A 16,581-nucleotide genomic window follows, 5' to 3' on the forward strand; every position below is an offset into this window, starting at 1 on the left:
AAAAAATAATAAGTTGAAGTGACAGATTTCTAGTGCTGAAGTGATTTATGTAATCTGAAAAAAAAATCATTTTTTCCTTTCCCCTTTCTTTCTGGAATAATAAATCACTACTATATGGAATAATAAATCACTACAATCAGTAAGTCTTACTAATAAATTATGATCTTATTTAAATTTTATCACAAATTTGTACTTTTGCCACACAGAACTTCTTTAAGCTGCCATTATAGTGAATTCACTAGAAGTGATCATAGTATTAAAGTGAATATATAATACTTTCAATTCCAAGAAATAGTTGCAAAAAGAAAGTGTGCCTTCTCCTTAATTTTGAGTATCAGAATTCCTAGTGGTAGTTTTGATGGTCTGGGAGGGAGGCACAGAAGTCTAAAGAAATGTCTTGAGCACTCAGTATTTTGCATGGTCATACAGATGCAGGCAACTAACAATCTCTTTTTACTGTTACAAAAGAACTTGATAGTCTTATTCCATTCTGACAGCATAAAAAATGTCTGTTATCGATTCATCATTTTAGATTATTGCTTGAAAAACTAGAAGTGGGTAAGATGTGTCTTGCAAGTTCTAACTTTTGATCTGATGAATACGTTTAACTCATCACTGTGCACTTTATGGGGCATTTGTTTTCCACTGAGGTTTTCCCCCTCTCTGACAATTTTTGTGGTTGACTGGAATTCAGGCTGCACGGGACAGTTGGCATGTAAATCAATAGTTTATATCTGATGTTTGTACTTGGGATTGTTCACTCTGAGATAAGAATCACAAGAGTCTCGGAGTAGTCAACCCAGTCTTTTAAATTCAGTGCAGTCAATATGTTTTCAATCCATCATGGATTTTTTTTTTTTGACTTGTTTTAAACAAGTTTGTAGACTGTTTCAGCACCTGGGGAGCAAAGTAGGTCTCTTTTTAAATACCTGTAAGACTCTTAAATACCTTGGAGACTTTTTATTGGTATGTAAGAAGGCACTTAGCCAAAACAAAAAAACCCCAAACATAAAACAACAGAAAACTCAGCTGAAATATACACAAGTGCTGCCTCCACCAAAGGCACAGAGAAGGAAGAGAACATATTATCAATGTAATGACCAATGTAATGTGATCTGACTTTTATTATTTTTTAATAATCAATCTCAAAATTTCTTGTGGGGTAGATAATCTTATTTTCTTTCCCTCAGGTCTTATGATTGTGCTGTGTTTTCCTAGTAGAGGCAGTTTCTATGAGTGACATAGTTGCATATTTGTGGGAGCATCCCAGCAGATGAGGTTTCTACTTTGAAACTGTATTGATTCGTGAAGTTTATGTGCTTGTGCTTTAGAGAATATATGGATAGTATTGTTGTTTACGTAGCGGGAGATATATGATTAGGACATCCTTTGGGCTTCTTAGGGGAAGAAGAGAATTGATCAATGTGCTTCCTCACTGAATATGAAATAAACTTGCAGATTTTAATAAAGGGCTACTGTATGCTGGCTGTGTTCATTTCCAGTGTTTACTCAAAACCCAAAATTAGACTGTGGGAACATAGACATTTTTTTCTAAATCCTCACTTTAAACTTCATCCTTGTGATGGATTTTTTTTTCCATCTCTAAGAAAGTATGATAAATATCTTATTATAAAATCTTGCATGGTTTTTTTTTATGATTACCAGCACAAATTTAAATGGGTTTATCTGCAGTAGGAAGAACACATCAGTCCCTGTTTATAACCTTTTTATTTGAAGGACAGATGCTCTAAATCTTGTAGAAAAAAAATTAACTAGTTTTAATGTGACAAAGGTGTAACAAAAACCAGTTAAATTACAGTACTTACATAGTATGGGAACAACAACAAAAATGCAGCTTCAGAAGGGGAGAAGGGGAGAAACATTTCTGGTAAATATGTGCCAAAACAATTATTTTAGTTTATGAAAACATTATGTGAAATGAGTTTACTTTATGAAGATTTTATTATATGAAAGAACTTTGAGGAAATATTTGTCAAAATATTGGTGTATAAATACCTTAACTCTTTTTTTTTCCCCAACAGTACTTAAATCCCCACTGGAATTTTCCTCAATGGAACTAAAATTTGCACGACATTCAAGTGGCACACGTTTGAATAGTGCTGATGAAAGTGTGAATTCTCAGGTACTAGTAACAACTGTTGTAGTTACTCTTGGCCATAGCTTTTAATTACTCAAAAATGACTGGGTAATTAATACAGTTTTGGAATTGAAAATTCAGTCATGAGCCAATATTAAGAAGTTTCCCGTTGTAATTTTGTTCAGTTTTTTTATTCAATATAATTCTCCAAAACTCAAAATTGCACTTGGCCTGCGTTTCTTACTTATGAGAACGTGTGAGCACCATGAGAAAATGACCAGGAATTGTGGAAGAAATAGCTTAGAGAGATATTCTGCCTCTGCCTCTACTAATAAGCGAGGCAGTGACAATGAAGAAGTCAATCAGTGTGTCATGATGATCCATACAGCTAAACTGCTGACCCAGTATGTTTATGGTACTGATCTATGACAGCTGGCACTCCCAAAAAATTCCTGGTCATGCCTTAGGGCTTAATGGGAAAGAAGCATAAAACAGGATATTTAAATTGCCATTCTGTTTCGGAGCATAGATAATTTGAGTGCACAAATGCAAAACATACCATGACATAATTTATTGCTTCTGGTACTCAAGGGTGTATTTTGGAAAATATAAGAAGTAATTTCTGGCAATGATAAAAACACTTGAAATCCTTTCTCATGTATCTTTAGAAAACAATGCTAATACAAAGTCAAGGCCTTTTCTTTGCTATAGATGTGCTATGAGTTGAAAGTGCAACTCTGAGATAAAGAAATGGATATTTGTTTGTTTGTTTGGTTCCACCATCATTTATTGTATTTAAAGTATGGTATTTGAAGACCTGCCCTGAACTTTTTGCTTTTTCAACATAACCACCGGTAAGTCTGGATGTCATGAGCCATGTGTTTAGTGCTTGTTGTGCTTCATTTGTATCAGGAAAAACTCCTCATTTCTGTTTGGATAAGCACTGCCGTCATGATGCTTTGATCTATTTACTTTGCATAAATGAGATTCTTTCCCTCTGGAAAGGAAATATTGGCCTTTGTGAATGGGGTGAGTGACTGGAAAGCATCTAGTCAATGCTGATGGGCATTCTCATCTTTTCTCCTTGCAGATATAAGAAACTGGGTTCTTCATTGCTTTCTAATGCTTTTTTTTTTTTTTTTTTTTTTTTCTTTCACTGATCTGTTTGCAAAAAGAATGCTTAGGATAATGGTGTTTGCTGCTTTGTCTCTTTCTTCATGTCTTCCTTTCACTGGAAATACATACAGGAGCTTTACCTGAAGAATATCTCAAGGAAGCAGCTGACATGGAAATTGAATTGTGATGATGCAGGCAAAAATACAACAGGCAGTATTTTTAAATTTAGTCTGAGGACCGGATTCCTTGACCCAGGACAAAAAACCAGTATTGCTGTATTCTTCTGCCCTTGTAAGTAGCTTTCTGAAATATTCTACATGTAGTTTGTCTAACACACCCCTTTCATAGATTTGCTTAAATTTTTAAGATGAATCATAAATTATTTTGATTAACTTCCATTTAACATGACTAAATAATGAAGTAAAACACCAAAAGAAAGGCTTGTTATGCTTTTGAGAAAAGAAGGCCACTTCTGAATTAACACAAAGCATGGAACCATTTGATAGCATTGTTTGAAAAAGCCTAGTTTGCATGAGTAAAGTTTTTCATGGATACAGTTTGAATGAATATAAGTTTTGCCCTTATAAATCATCAAAGGCTGGGGTAGCTGAATTGCTTTCAGTACTGCTCCTTCATGTGCACTTTGGTTGACTGACCTAAATATGAAAGCTTTCTGTGGATACTTGGAATTTGGGTGACCTTTTTTTCTAAATAGCAATAATTTAGATAATAATGGAAGTTTGCTGCCTCAATGAGATACAAAATCACTTAGTTATAGTATTTTCTGAATACTCTGCTCAGGCAACAAGACCCTAAGTTAAATAAATGTAAAATTTATGTAAATAAATGTAAAATTTCCCAAGAAAGCCAATGGCATCCTGGCCTGTATCCAGAACAGCGTGGCCAGCAGGTCCAAGGAAGTGATTCTGCCCCTATACTCAGTGCTGGTGAGGCCACACCTTGAGTACTGTGTCCAGTTCTGGGCCCCCCAGTTCAGGAAGGAGATTGAGGTCCTGGAGCAGGTCCAAAGGAGGGTAACCAGGCTGGTGAAGGGACTCGAGCACAGACCCTATGAGGAGAGGCTGAGAGAGCTGGGGCTGTTCAGCCTAAAGAAGAGGCGGCTCAGGGGAGACCTCATCGCTCTCTACAGCTACCTGAAAGGAGGTTGTAACCGGGTGGACGTTGGTCTCTTTTGCCAGACGAATTTCAACAAGACAAGAGGGCATGGTCTTAAGTCTTGCTTCCCTTCTTTCTGATTGCTCCTGGTCACCACAGTTGAATTCAGAGTTGTTACTTGTCCTCTTTGGGGCAAGTTACACAAGCCAAGAAGCTCTGCTGTTTCTTGTGTCAGAGAAGGTACACCAGCATCTCGGGCTGTTCGTGTGTGAGCATTTCAGCTCAGCTCAGCAAATTGTAAAGCACCTTTTTTAAAAACAGAAGTGGTTTTAGTTGTGCAGTCTTTTTACTTGAGCATGCCCAGAGGAGGTCAATGAAGGTCATTAAGGGCCTGGAGCACAAATCCTGTGAGGAACAGCTGAGGGAGCTGGGGGTGTTTAGAAGAGGAGGCTGAGAGGAGACCTTATAGCTCTCTTCAGCTACCTCAAGGGAGGTTGGATCAAGGAGGAAAACAGCCTCTTCTCCTTAGTGAACTGTGATAGGACCAGAGGGAATGGATGAAAACTGTGCCAGTGGAGGTTTAGGCTAGATGGTAGGAAACATTTTTTCACTGAGAGGGTTGTCAGGTGTTGGAATGAGCTGTCAAGGACAGTGGTGTAGTCACCATCCCTGAAGGTATTTAGAAGGCATTTGGACCTGGTGCTTAGGGAAGTGGTTTAGTAGTTAGATTATGGTGTTGGTCAGAGGTTGGACTGGATGATCTTGGAGGTCTCTTCCAACCTAAAACATTCTGTGAATCTGTGACTATTAGGATTCTACCTCCTTCCCAGGAAGTCTTTAGGGTAGAGGGTAATGTAACACTGTATTCAAGTCATTGAAGCCCACCTGTGTAGGCAGCTGACATCTACAGAACTCACTCATTTTGGCAGTTTTAATTGGCCTGCTTTGAGGACCCCAACATTCTTAAGTGGAAGAGAAGTTGCTGTGTTGGTTGGATCTGATCCTGTGTGAGCAAGTGAGCATCTAAAGAAAGATGTTGCTGCTATTCTTGATGATAGCATTAAAATCTATAACCTCAATTAAGCACTTTTGGAACTTAATTATATATTTATTAAAAACATAAATATGAGAGTCTTTCCACGATTCAATATGATAAATTCAAATTACTCTATTATAGTTTGCTCTACAAAAAGTTGTGAATTTGCAAGAGCATTATTTAATTGCCTGGGCTGCCTGGACTTGCTTGCTTTACTTAAAGAAATTTTTCCTTTATGTTTTATGCCTTGTTTGATAGCTTTTCTCTTAAACTTATAGTTGAGGAAAAAAATCACATCAACTTGTGGTTATGCCTCATGAAATGGAAAAGTAATTAACATGTAATGATTTTTTCAGGATTATATAGAAGGTAATTTGTCTTAATTTTTTTTTTTTTTTTTTTGAGTAGCAAATTCTGACTTCTCTCAGTAGTATTTCTTTGCGCATATAATACCTGCAAAATTTTTGAACCAATCAGTATCTGTAGTTGTAGCTACTACCAATGAGATATCTGTTTAGAAATATTTAAGTTACTATATTAAATTGTATATTATTACAAATGAAACTGCTAGAAGAAGGTCAAATGCCATTTACCGTTTGAAGGCTGAGCAGAAATATTTACAGCATGTTTCTGGCTTTAGTACAACACTTAATCTCCTTTTCCCTTACATTCCTCCAGAAAAAATTGCAAAACCCCTGTGTTTTTTTTTTATTATTTTTATTTTTGGCTCTGAACCACACATTTATGAGACAGTCATAAAACTGTGTTCAGTGCAATAAGGATTTTACTAGGTAGGTTCTATTTTGTACTTTGTGTAGACCTTGACTTTGGAACTAAATGGTGTGATTTCACCTTTCTCTCATTTATCTAGGTCCTTAATCTGTTTTTCGTGATAGCTTCTGTAGGTTATCAAAATAAAATCAACAGAGATAAAATAAACTTTGGTATATAATTTGTTCTGGGAACAAAATGAAATAAAAATCCAAGAAGGTTAGGTGAATTGAATAAAAATATTTTCCTGGAGTGGGAAAATGTTAAAATAGAGAAATCAGTAGTTAAACATTGGGAGCAGGATAGCAAGAAGATTGGAAAAAATATATAGAGATATTGTAGGGGAAAACATGGAGATTATCTCTTTTCAGATGTTCAGTTTTATAATGTTGTGGAAATATGAACTTAAAGTACCAGTTTACTTATGAAAAGAGTCAGGATCTAGTCAAAAGCATATATGGAGAGTGTAGATGAAAGAAAAGCCTTGAGAAAACTTTTGAAGTTTAAGAAACTGTTGAGTTAAAAAGACAGGTGTTGAGAGGAAAAACAGGTTAAACAAGTGAAGAGACAGAAACATATTATGACACCAACTCTTCAGAGAAAGATTGTAGAGGAAAGAGAAATGCAAATATAGAATACTGAAAAGTGGAAAAACAGACACTCATAACCTTCTGTTCCTTGAGATGCAAGTGTTTTACCATAACTCTATTCCCTTTAAACATTTTTTCTCCTTTGATAAATTTCTACTTTGTGTTCAATAGTTGATCATATTTTTTCTGTAGTATTTCAGATTTAAAAAAACCTACAAAATAAGAGTTGTAACTTTGAGAAGGTATTCTGATAAATGTTTTTGCAGAATGTTCCTGTGGTTAGAACAATTGTGGATTATATTAAAATAAACATTTGTGAGGAACACATTGAGGCATTTTGTCTGTTTTGAATTTAACAATTTTTCTTCTAATATGATTATATATAATAGCTGCATTTTGCATCAATTAGGTTAATGTATATAGCTTTGAAAAACACCTGTTCAGGGAGTTGGAAGATAAAAAGAACAAATCTGTATTTCCAAATAACTGGTGATTTTCAGGGCTCAGATGAGCCTAGGGTCTCCTTTTCTCCTTCTAAGTACTACGCTGGCATTTCAGGCAGAGTAAATCCTAAAAAAAAAATCTGATAATATTTTTTTGCAGCAGCTTGAGAGGGATTCTGTGACTGTTAATAGCTGAAATGATCATCCATATGATGGTTGTTTTAATTTGGTGTTTGTGTCATGAGAATGAATAAAAATTGCTTGTGTATTGCAAAGACTGAAGCAGAGTACAAATAAGAGCCAAGATTTTGTATTACTAAATAAATTCTGTGGAAATGCAGATGTGTATGTACTCCAATTACCCACATATGACATATACAGTATATATGACAAATAAATAACTGTTATTTGAAGTTTTTTGTACTTTTTCCATGTTACCATATCTTTTATTTACAGAAAATAAATAACTGTAAAAATCAATTGCCCTTAGTTTGATGTTAAGTATTTCCTAATGACTTATAGCCTATTTGTGCTATACCTTCACTAAACATAATTGCATTTTCTTGTAAGAGAGCATTAAGTACATCAAAATCCACACAGGAGACCCACTTAATGAATATAGTATGTAGCATGTAGGGGTGAACATTTTTAAAATGAACTTTGAATGTATATTAATTTGTTTAAATATGCCTCAATTGTTATAATAATGAGTATAAAATGCTATAGTTAGCTACAGTGTTTAAATAAATGCAAAAGCTTATATGATGCAACCCATTAGAAAAAGTGTATTAAATTTAATAGAGATTCTCAAGAACTGAAGGTGTGTTAATATGACCCTCTGCTGATATACCACAATATAATGCATTAGCAGCAAATGAAAAATTTCACTCCATCTTATGCGATATGAAAAACATATCTACATCATGGTAAGTTAGAATAAATCTGTGCTCTGGGATCCTGTGTGGAAAAATACTTTCAAATTGAGTTAATAGGGGTTCAGTGCTCCTGGGAAATGTGATCATTACATAACGGGTACAGATGACCACCAGGACTGCTGTCTTCTAGGCTTTTTTTCCTGCAACAGGAAGATACTAAATATCTACACCCTCTAACAGTTTCTATGGAAAAGTTATTAGCTTACTTTTGAATGTATTTGCTTTAGTTTATTTTTGTCATAAGAATTACATTTAAGTTTTAAATGCCTGTGGCTTTTTTTCTGCTTTGAAGCCTGTGTTTCAGTGTATGCAAATTCTTCACTAGTACCAAAGTATGCTGAAGGTGTATATATACAATAAAGCATAAAATATTGGAAAGTCCAAGGCAACTTAACTAAAAAAAATTATTTGGGAGGCAAGTGTAGAGACTGAGTAACAATCTAATATAAACTTAGAAGGGTGAGAAGAGCAGATGGAGATTTCACTTTCTTCCCACACACTATCAAATGATGAAAAAACATGCCATTATGCAGTTAAGATTTCTGGGGGAAAAGAAAAAAGCCTCAAAAATTAGATTTGTGCTTCTGGACAGAAATAAGGAATATAAACATCCCTAAATAGGTGGCTATTTAAGCCTGCTTTTGCCACTAGTTTAAATTGCAAATGAAACAGGTAGAGTGGAAGGCTGAGGAAATATTTCTGCTTCAGAAGTGTGTGAGCCAGATCAGGGTGTGGGTGTGTGTGTGTGTGTATAACTGACTTTCAGCAGAAGTATAATCTGTTTATGTTTCTATTAACAAGGAATCTGCATAAATTTATAGTCCCAGGATAGCTTGCTAGGGAGTTAGAGATTCTGCACTGGATGGTCTTTCTAGTGCAAATTAGGCTGAAAATGAAGCAGCTAATGAATATAAGCACATCTCTACTTTGAGAAGTTGTGTTCCATTATTCAGTTTTTTCTAAGGTAAGTCAATGAATGCTTACTTGCCCTAATAAGTATATCAAGAAAAGAAAAAGGAGAATTTTCCCATATAATTATACAGATTTTTTAGCCTTTGGTAGGTCTGTATTGGCAGCTTTGTAAATACCATCGACACTCCCTAGGGAAAATTTTCGCATCTACTGGACTGATTTTGTTTGCCTTACAGACGTTACTGGTGTTATAGCAGAATGGCAACAACAGCACAGGCTTTTAAAGTAGTCATGAAAGGTTTTATTAGTAGAATAAATCCAGGACATCAGCTGTTAGTACAGGATGTAATTCTCATTTATTTCAAAGTAATTTATTTGACAAGAAATATCCTGAAAACATTGGTCTAAGTGTCAGTGTCAGAAATTAGTGAACAAAACTTAATGGAATCATTCACTTTTTAGTCTCAGTGTCTGTTTAAAATGAGGACAGCATCACAACATCCTGGTGCTTCTGATAGAATTAAAAACTTATCACTTACATATTATAAGGAATTTTGATCTTAGTAAACTCATGAAGCCACATGCAAGAATGATCAGTGACGCAAAGTAAGCACTGTCTCTGCTGCCTTCTGAGCAAGTCAGAGATTCTGTGTCAAATGGATGTGGTTGTGTAGTTAATAGATTTGTAAGAATTGTTATGTGCAGTACGGATGAAAAGCTTGTATGAGGAAAGTTTGAAAAATGTTCTTTCCTAACTTTTGAAGGTTTAACTTTGAAACTGTGGTTAATAGGTACATTTGAAAATGTCAGTTAGTAAAAATTGAATGTTCTTTGGCACTGACCTATGCTCCTCTAGTTTTCTTCTTTCTTGGCATTCCATCCCTATGGCATTTATTGGTTATGGTCTTTCGCTTTTCTATACTGTATGTCATACGTATGTATGAAGATAGGATACGAGCAATAGCGTTTATTGAAGGCACAGCTGTAGGCTACTAGACTGTCTAGCTTGTATATGTGAGCAACACGTATAGAACATCTTTTCTTACAAGTGTGTAAAAAAATACACTACTTGACTCTTCATACATCTCCATGGCATTTTCCTAATCCTTCTAGAAGGATCCTAATCCCTTCTAGAAGGGAAATAGCTGTTTTTCTAGCTAAGTGCCAGAAAAAGGTGTGTTCTTGCCATATCTAAACATAGAAGCTCAAGGTTCTTAGCATTCTCACCAGTGTTGTTTCCCAAAGTTGATCTTGATGTAACAGGGAATTATCCAGATATCATCTAATTTTCACTTTGCCAGTTTCATGTTTTCTGGTTTGAAATCAAGGGATCTTCAGCCCAGGTTCTGGTGAGCTAACAGGCTTCCGTGAAGCTTCTCTATTATCATCTCCATGAAGAAACTGGCTTTTATGAGGAGAGAATAAGATAAAATATTTTTAAGACAATAGATTTTTGTTTTTACATATGTCAACAATGGCAAATCTTTCTCAGGTTATGAAAAAAACTATCAGACCCAGTCTCAGCAGAACTTATCACGTGTGTTTTGTTTGCAGTGACACATACGTACTCATTCAGACATGTAAAATAGAAATTATTTGGTTCAATATCTCCCTCTTGAAAATCAGAGAAGGATGTTTTCATACTTACTAATTTGATGACAGAGGGGAATCAGAAGGAAGGGTATTTTTCTTGAAAATTAAAAGATTAAACTTTTTGGGCTGTCCTATATTATGCAGGTTCATTTCTAAATGCAAGAGGTGTTAATTAGTTGGCCCTCAAAAATTTTTGCTAGCTCTTCAGCAGATGGGTATGACTGAAAATTTGATAAATGACACTTCAGGGTTTGAAATACCATTTTGATAGTGTAATGGTTGTGGAAGGAAGCCCCTTGCTCTGTATATGAGTGAAAATGTGCTTTTGCATCCTAGGGAAGCATTAGGTGGTGTTGGAAAGGGCAGAACACAAATTAATGCTCCCAAAGGAGGGTAGAACCTGTCTTGCTGGCTTGTGTGAGGCTGACTTGGCAACAGTATGGATTTTAGTCATCATTTAAAATGTAGTGATTGCCATCTCAAAGGCAAAAAGTTTTTCTTGACAGTCAAATGCTTCTGATATTTATTCCTTTATAAAATTAGCTATCTCTGTGTTAGTGTAATTTATAATATGACTACAATTCTTAAATGTCTGAGGAGCATGACATTGGTGATTTATCTAAAGGAGTATGTGATTAACTCAAACTTTGAAAAATTTCTGGCCAAGTTTAAAAAATACGGATTTCTGGTTTTCTACTGGCAAATCTTTAAAGCATTCTTTATAGGTAATTCTTCTGACATTTACTATATGATAAATCTACATTTTGAGTAAGAAAGGCCTATCAATGACTGAGAAAAAAAAAAAAAAGAAACAAAAAAATTAAACTGTTGTTATAACTCTCCTAGTTGCATGTATTTATGGTAATACAGTTTTTTATTTCTATTTTTTAATGTCTTTTAAACAGCTTTTCCAGGGACGTATACATCTGAAGCATCAGTGTATGTAAATGATAATCCATCACATTACAAAATAACATTGTCTGGCATTGTGAAGTCACCAAAAATAAATTTTCAACCTCCCTTTCTAATGCTGATGCCAGTTCCTTTGGATGTGAAGACTAAAACAGCCGTCAGTATCATTCCACAAGGTTATTTAAGGTAAAATCTCAAATTTATTACAGAAACCTTGAGTAATTCTTTTCTGAAAAAGCAAATTACTTTTTCTTTCTGAAGGTTAGTACTAATTTCCTTCCCAGCAGAGAAAAATGTATGCATATTTAAGCCAAAATTAATGTAACTAAGATTTCTGTACCTTCAGCAAGTCTGTGTTCTATCCTCCAAACACTCCTGCTTCATGAGGTTGCCATCTTCTGATACATTCACTCTGTCAGATGGCTTTTAAATTACTTAGAAAAGCACAAAAATTAAGAAGAGAGTCCTACCAGGATTATTTGTCAACTTTAGCCAGATACAAAGATGACAAACCACTGTTTTGACATCTAGCTGTTGTTTGGACAATTGGTGAGACTGGGGTTTTTTCACAGAATCATTGTTGTGGTTGGAAAGGACATGGAGCTCAGAGTCCAACCATACACACACACAGCAAGCAAAAAACCAAACCCCCTACAATCTTGGCTACAAGAGCATTCCTTGAAGTGCCACATAATTTTGTTTAGTTGTTTTGGTTTTTTCTCTTCCAAAAGGAGAACTTAGTAATGAAGAGGAGAGCACAAAGTTATAATCGTGTTACTTAGTATAAAAGTTTAAATATTTTTTAGTTTTCTGTGGATCATACAGTTTATTCTGTTAACTGAGTTTGTAAGAGACCCTTTTTGCAATCGGTATATAATGTAGTATACCCCAGCACCACACCTATTCCAATTTGGTAGAAATCAAATTTTCATAATTTTAATCATTACAAGCACTCTTTTCTGCATATGTGTGTTATTTGCTTTTCTGGTCCTCTAAGATACAACTTTTCTCTCTGCAGATTTTAAAAAGCAGTATATTAGGGATTTTTAGTTCTTATGTAGGTGTCATTTTCATACCAGAAGAGTTGGAGCAAAACTCTCTAGGTTGCTGTTAATTAACAAAATTAACTTTACCATCAAATTATTATTGTCTTGCCTTGTTTGAGTTGTAGTAATTTATCAAGTGATTGTCTATTGTCAGTAGCTCAGCAGTTGGAACTGAAAGGATTCCACACATGGCCTTGACTGACTGCCATTCTTATTTCACAACTGGAACCTAAAAATTACATAATCGGGCAAATCATCTTGAGTGCCTGCATGAGTTTCCCCCTAATATTTCTGTTTTAAAACCTATAAAGCAAGTTTTACCTAGTGCAATAATGCAGTTTGAGCAGTATTAATGAGATTTAAGTCTAGGAAACCTAAAGTAAGGAAGTAATATTTATGCCCTTTATAGCACAGTTTGTAAAAATTGCTCTTCAGATGTCTATCTATTGTGAGTCACTATAAAACATTCAGATAGGAACACACATAAAACCCTGAAATCTCAGTGCTAAAGAATTTTTTATTCTTTAGTTAGTTAAACTTGGTTAGACTGAAGTTGTTCTTCTGTATTTAACTGTAAAAAGCAGTTTTATAAATGTGTGAAACTGAGAATCCATTTTATTACTGTCATCCTGTGACCACAAACACAATTACTATTTATTTTTTAACACAGGCAATCACGAATTCAAGTTAAACTTCCAGAGCTGGAACTTGAAGATGGTGACTGGATCTGCCCTTTTTCTGTACAGTTCCCAAATGGACAACATATTACTCTTTCGTCTGATGGCACAAATAAGGAACTAATTTGTCTTATCAGCTTCAGATCATCTCGGCCTGTTTCACTTTTAGAGAATATATCCTTTATTGATGAAGAAGAAAACAGGTAATGTGTACCTTTCAAATGTATCTGGGGACAGGATCCAAACAGACAAAGTTAGATTTACAACACAGAACTGATAATGGCTGGGTAAAGGCATACAAGAATCATTCTGAAAAAAAAATTAAAACGAAACATAAAATTGTATTTCATTTTTTTCAACCAAATTACAGTTAAAAAACACAAAATTCAGCCAGGTCTCTAAGGAAAGATTCAGCTAAGTGGCCAACTTAAGGTCTTCTATCTCATTCATATTGAGTGGTAATTCTGACATCTACTTTAGTCTTCTCAGATTGCTTTGGAGAGACATGGTCTTGATCCAGCAATCCCCAATGTTTTCCATTACAAAACATGGCATGTCCACTGCATTTCAAGGTGCTCTGTTTCTGGATTGAGCCTTTCTCCTACATTTCATTTTTTAGAACAATAACAGGTTTGTGGCTGATTTAGAGTCTCTTTTCTGGCTTTCTTTTAATGGCATCTGTAAGAGCTGGTGGTTCTTTTCACCTATTTGCAAATCCTTGCAAAGTTGCAGTGGAGTAATCTTGCAAAGGATTACTCCATTTTCAGTCATCTCAATGCAGTTTAGCAGGTACTGTCTCTTAATTAAGAGATTCTGGTTATTTTAAGGTTTACCTGTACAATGTGCAACTGTGCAATAATACTATTTTTTTTAAATTTTATTTTTCTATATTGAAAATGTTTGTCATTTATTCATGTGTTTTATTATTTATACATGTGGTTTATTAATTGCTTGAGCCTGTGAGCTTTAGAGCAAAGGCAGGGAGACTTCTCAATTAGGAATTACACTGGAAATCGGAATTTCATTTTACTGGGAATCAGCAAAGGATGTGGCTCATTCTTATTTTAAAGGGAGCATCCCTCACTCTGTGTATGTCATTCTTCAGTCTTTTGCACTCCGTTTGGTTGTTTATTCTGCTGCTGTGCACTACTACCTTTTGTGTGTGTGTGATCATATGTACCATGTGTCTTTAAAGTTATTTTTTTTACTGTCACTGTTAACTCATCTTCTATTGTTATATCTTAATTTTTTTCCTCCTCTGGTTTTATATTCTCTGTTCTTAAGCTTTCTAGAGAAGGACAATCTATTATGAGTTTGCATACTCTGAGCTGAGGCATTTCCTAAGTACCAGTTTTTCCTGCAATATCTGTAATATTCTTAATAAGCCAGCTGAATAACCGACTGGAGTCTACTCACCATACCAAAGATCGGTTTGGAATCCTGCAGGTGGAATAGTGTGGATTCGTTTTCTTTTATTTTTTTTTAATGTTTTTTAAACTTTTTAATGGTGATAGTTCTGGAGTTTGAGGTTTTTGTTTTATGTTTTGTTTGTTTGTTTATTTTGTTTGGTTGGTTTTTGGTTTTGGTTTTTTTTTGCTACTAAGAAGGAAAGCTGCATATTTGTATGCTGAGGTAGGAACTGGTAACTATTAAGTGATTAATATATTAATGCTTCTGTCAATTTTTATTTTTTTTTTTAATTTGAAAGGTGCAGGGAAGTATCTTTGAGCACCTCTGCAGGGAAACAGATGGTTCATAAATAAAAAGTAGGCCAACTCTGATCTCAGTGAAGGTGTTCTTTGGGGCATGAGATGAAAAGGAATCATTTTAACAGCCAAGTGACACAAGATTGCATGGATGGGTGTTGCTTATCTGCATCAGTGCAATTTATTTTTGTAGATTCTAAAATACACGTGCATACATATAGGCTTTTGTGGGTTTTTTGTGGTGTTTTTTTTATTTATTATTTGCTAGGTTGGATTTTTTGTGTGAGGAATTCATGGCAGTATGCTAGGGATATGTTTCAGCTTCAGATGATGCTTCCTATATGAAAAGTATATGGGCTACTGTCTTTCCTTGTCTGTGAGACACAGGACTGGATAGCAAAACATGACGAATTGTTGGTGTCTTCTCCCCCTCACCATGTTGACTCTTTAGTGTATCCCTCCCTTAGAGGGACTTTCTGGACAGCAGCACCAGCAGAGGCAAACACTATCAGAGAGAAAGGATAAGACACAGATGTGCTTTACATTGCCATTTATTTATTTATTCATTCTGTTGATTTCAGAGAGCATTTGAAGTTTTTAAAAGTACTGAAATTATTTGGGAATATAAATAAGCTCTCCATCAGAAAAATGTTTAGAAATTTACAGAATCTAGTACCTGTTAAACATAAATTCCTGTAGAACACAAAAGAACAGAAACCTAGCATTTGACAGCAACTTACATTCAGTGATTGTACCAAGAGTCATCTCTTTTAAACAATTTAGTGACAAAGACATAGACATGAAATTCATGCATCTTGTTTTGATTTAAAAATAGTAGATGAATTTTAAAGTAGCTTTAAAAAAACAGTGCACAAGGTTTTCCCTGACCCTAGTTACTGGATATCTTTTATTAAGACCTTATATAAAAAAGATCTTATATAAAAACTGTTATAAAAATGTTCTGTGCAAAAATAACCTTGGAGGGATGAATGGGTAAATGCATGAAAAGGAGAGGTAGGTAGCGTTATGATTGAAAATCATCCAGGCATTTTCAGTAAAATACAACTTCAGAATAAAATAAAAACTATTTTCAGTAAAACACCTGTTTTGAGGGTTAAATATTGCTGTCTTGCAGCTTTGAATGGGCTTTTTTCTAAGCATAAAAGTAAATTGTATATTTTGATGCAAGGGTAATGGACACCAGTTATTGCTGCTCGCATTGTATTAGTATTTTACATTTTTCTGTATACATTGTCAGACATTAATTTATTTCTTCTTATTAATTTTATTTACGATTCAATCATTGTCTGAAATGAGACTCATAAATATGTGCTAAAGCTTGCTGTATTTATGTAAAAACATTAATTTAAGCTTATCATAAGGTCTGAAATATAGCTAGTGATCAGCCACAGTATTTACTTTTAATAACTGTTTTTATATGACACACTAGCAGCTTCTCCAACTTTATTGTAGAGAAATAATCCTTTTTTTGCTGTGTGATAAACCTTTTCTTGTTTGCTATTAAAGTGAAATAAAGGGTACCATCCTCAATTTTAAGGCAAAACTCAATGTCTTTATGAAAAAAAAAGATACCAAATAAATGTTGATAAAGTAACCTGTTAAATACGCT

The 16,581-nt window shown here is 34.6% G+C and overlaps 1 protein-coding gene across 1 annotated transcript in view; it reads left to right on the plus strand.

The window, feature by feature from the left end:
* CFAP47 (cilia and flagella associated protein 47) overlaps positions 1-16,581 on the plus strand; it is a 296,044-nt gene that overhangs the window by 43,218 nt on the left and 236,245 nt on the right. The window contains exons 23-26 of the mRNA XM_030456465.1: positions 2,043-2,143; positions 3,346-3,505; positions 11,516-11,708; positions 13,239-13,448. Of these exons, the coding sequence (XP_030312325.1) occupies positions 2,043-2,143; positions 3,346-3,505; positions 11,516-11,708; positions 13,239-13,448 (664 nt within the window). The remainder of the gene's footprint in view (positions 1-2,042; positions 2,144-3,345; positions 3,506-11,515; positions 11,709-13,238; positions 13,449-16,581) is intronic.

This window comes from Calypte anna, chromosome 1 (assembly GCF_003957555.1).
Source record: "Calypte anna isolate BGI_N300 chromosome 1, bCalAnn1_v1.p, whole genome shotgun sequence".
NCBI classification, from domain to species: domain Eukaryota; kingdom Metazoa; phylum Chordata; class Aves; order Apodiformes; family Trochilidae; genus Calypte; species Calypte anna.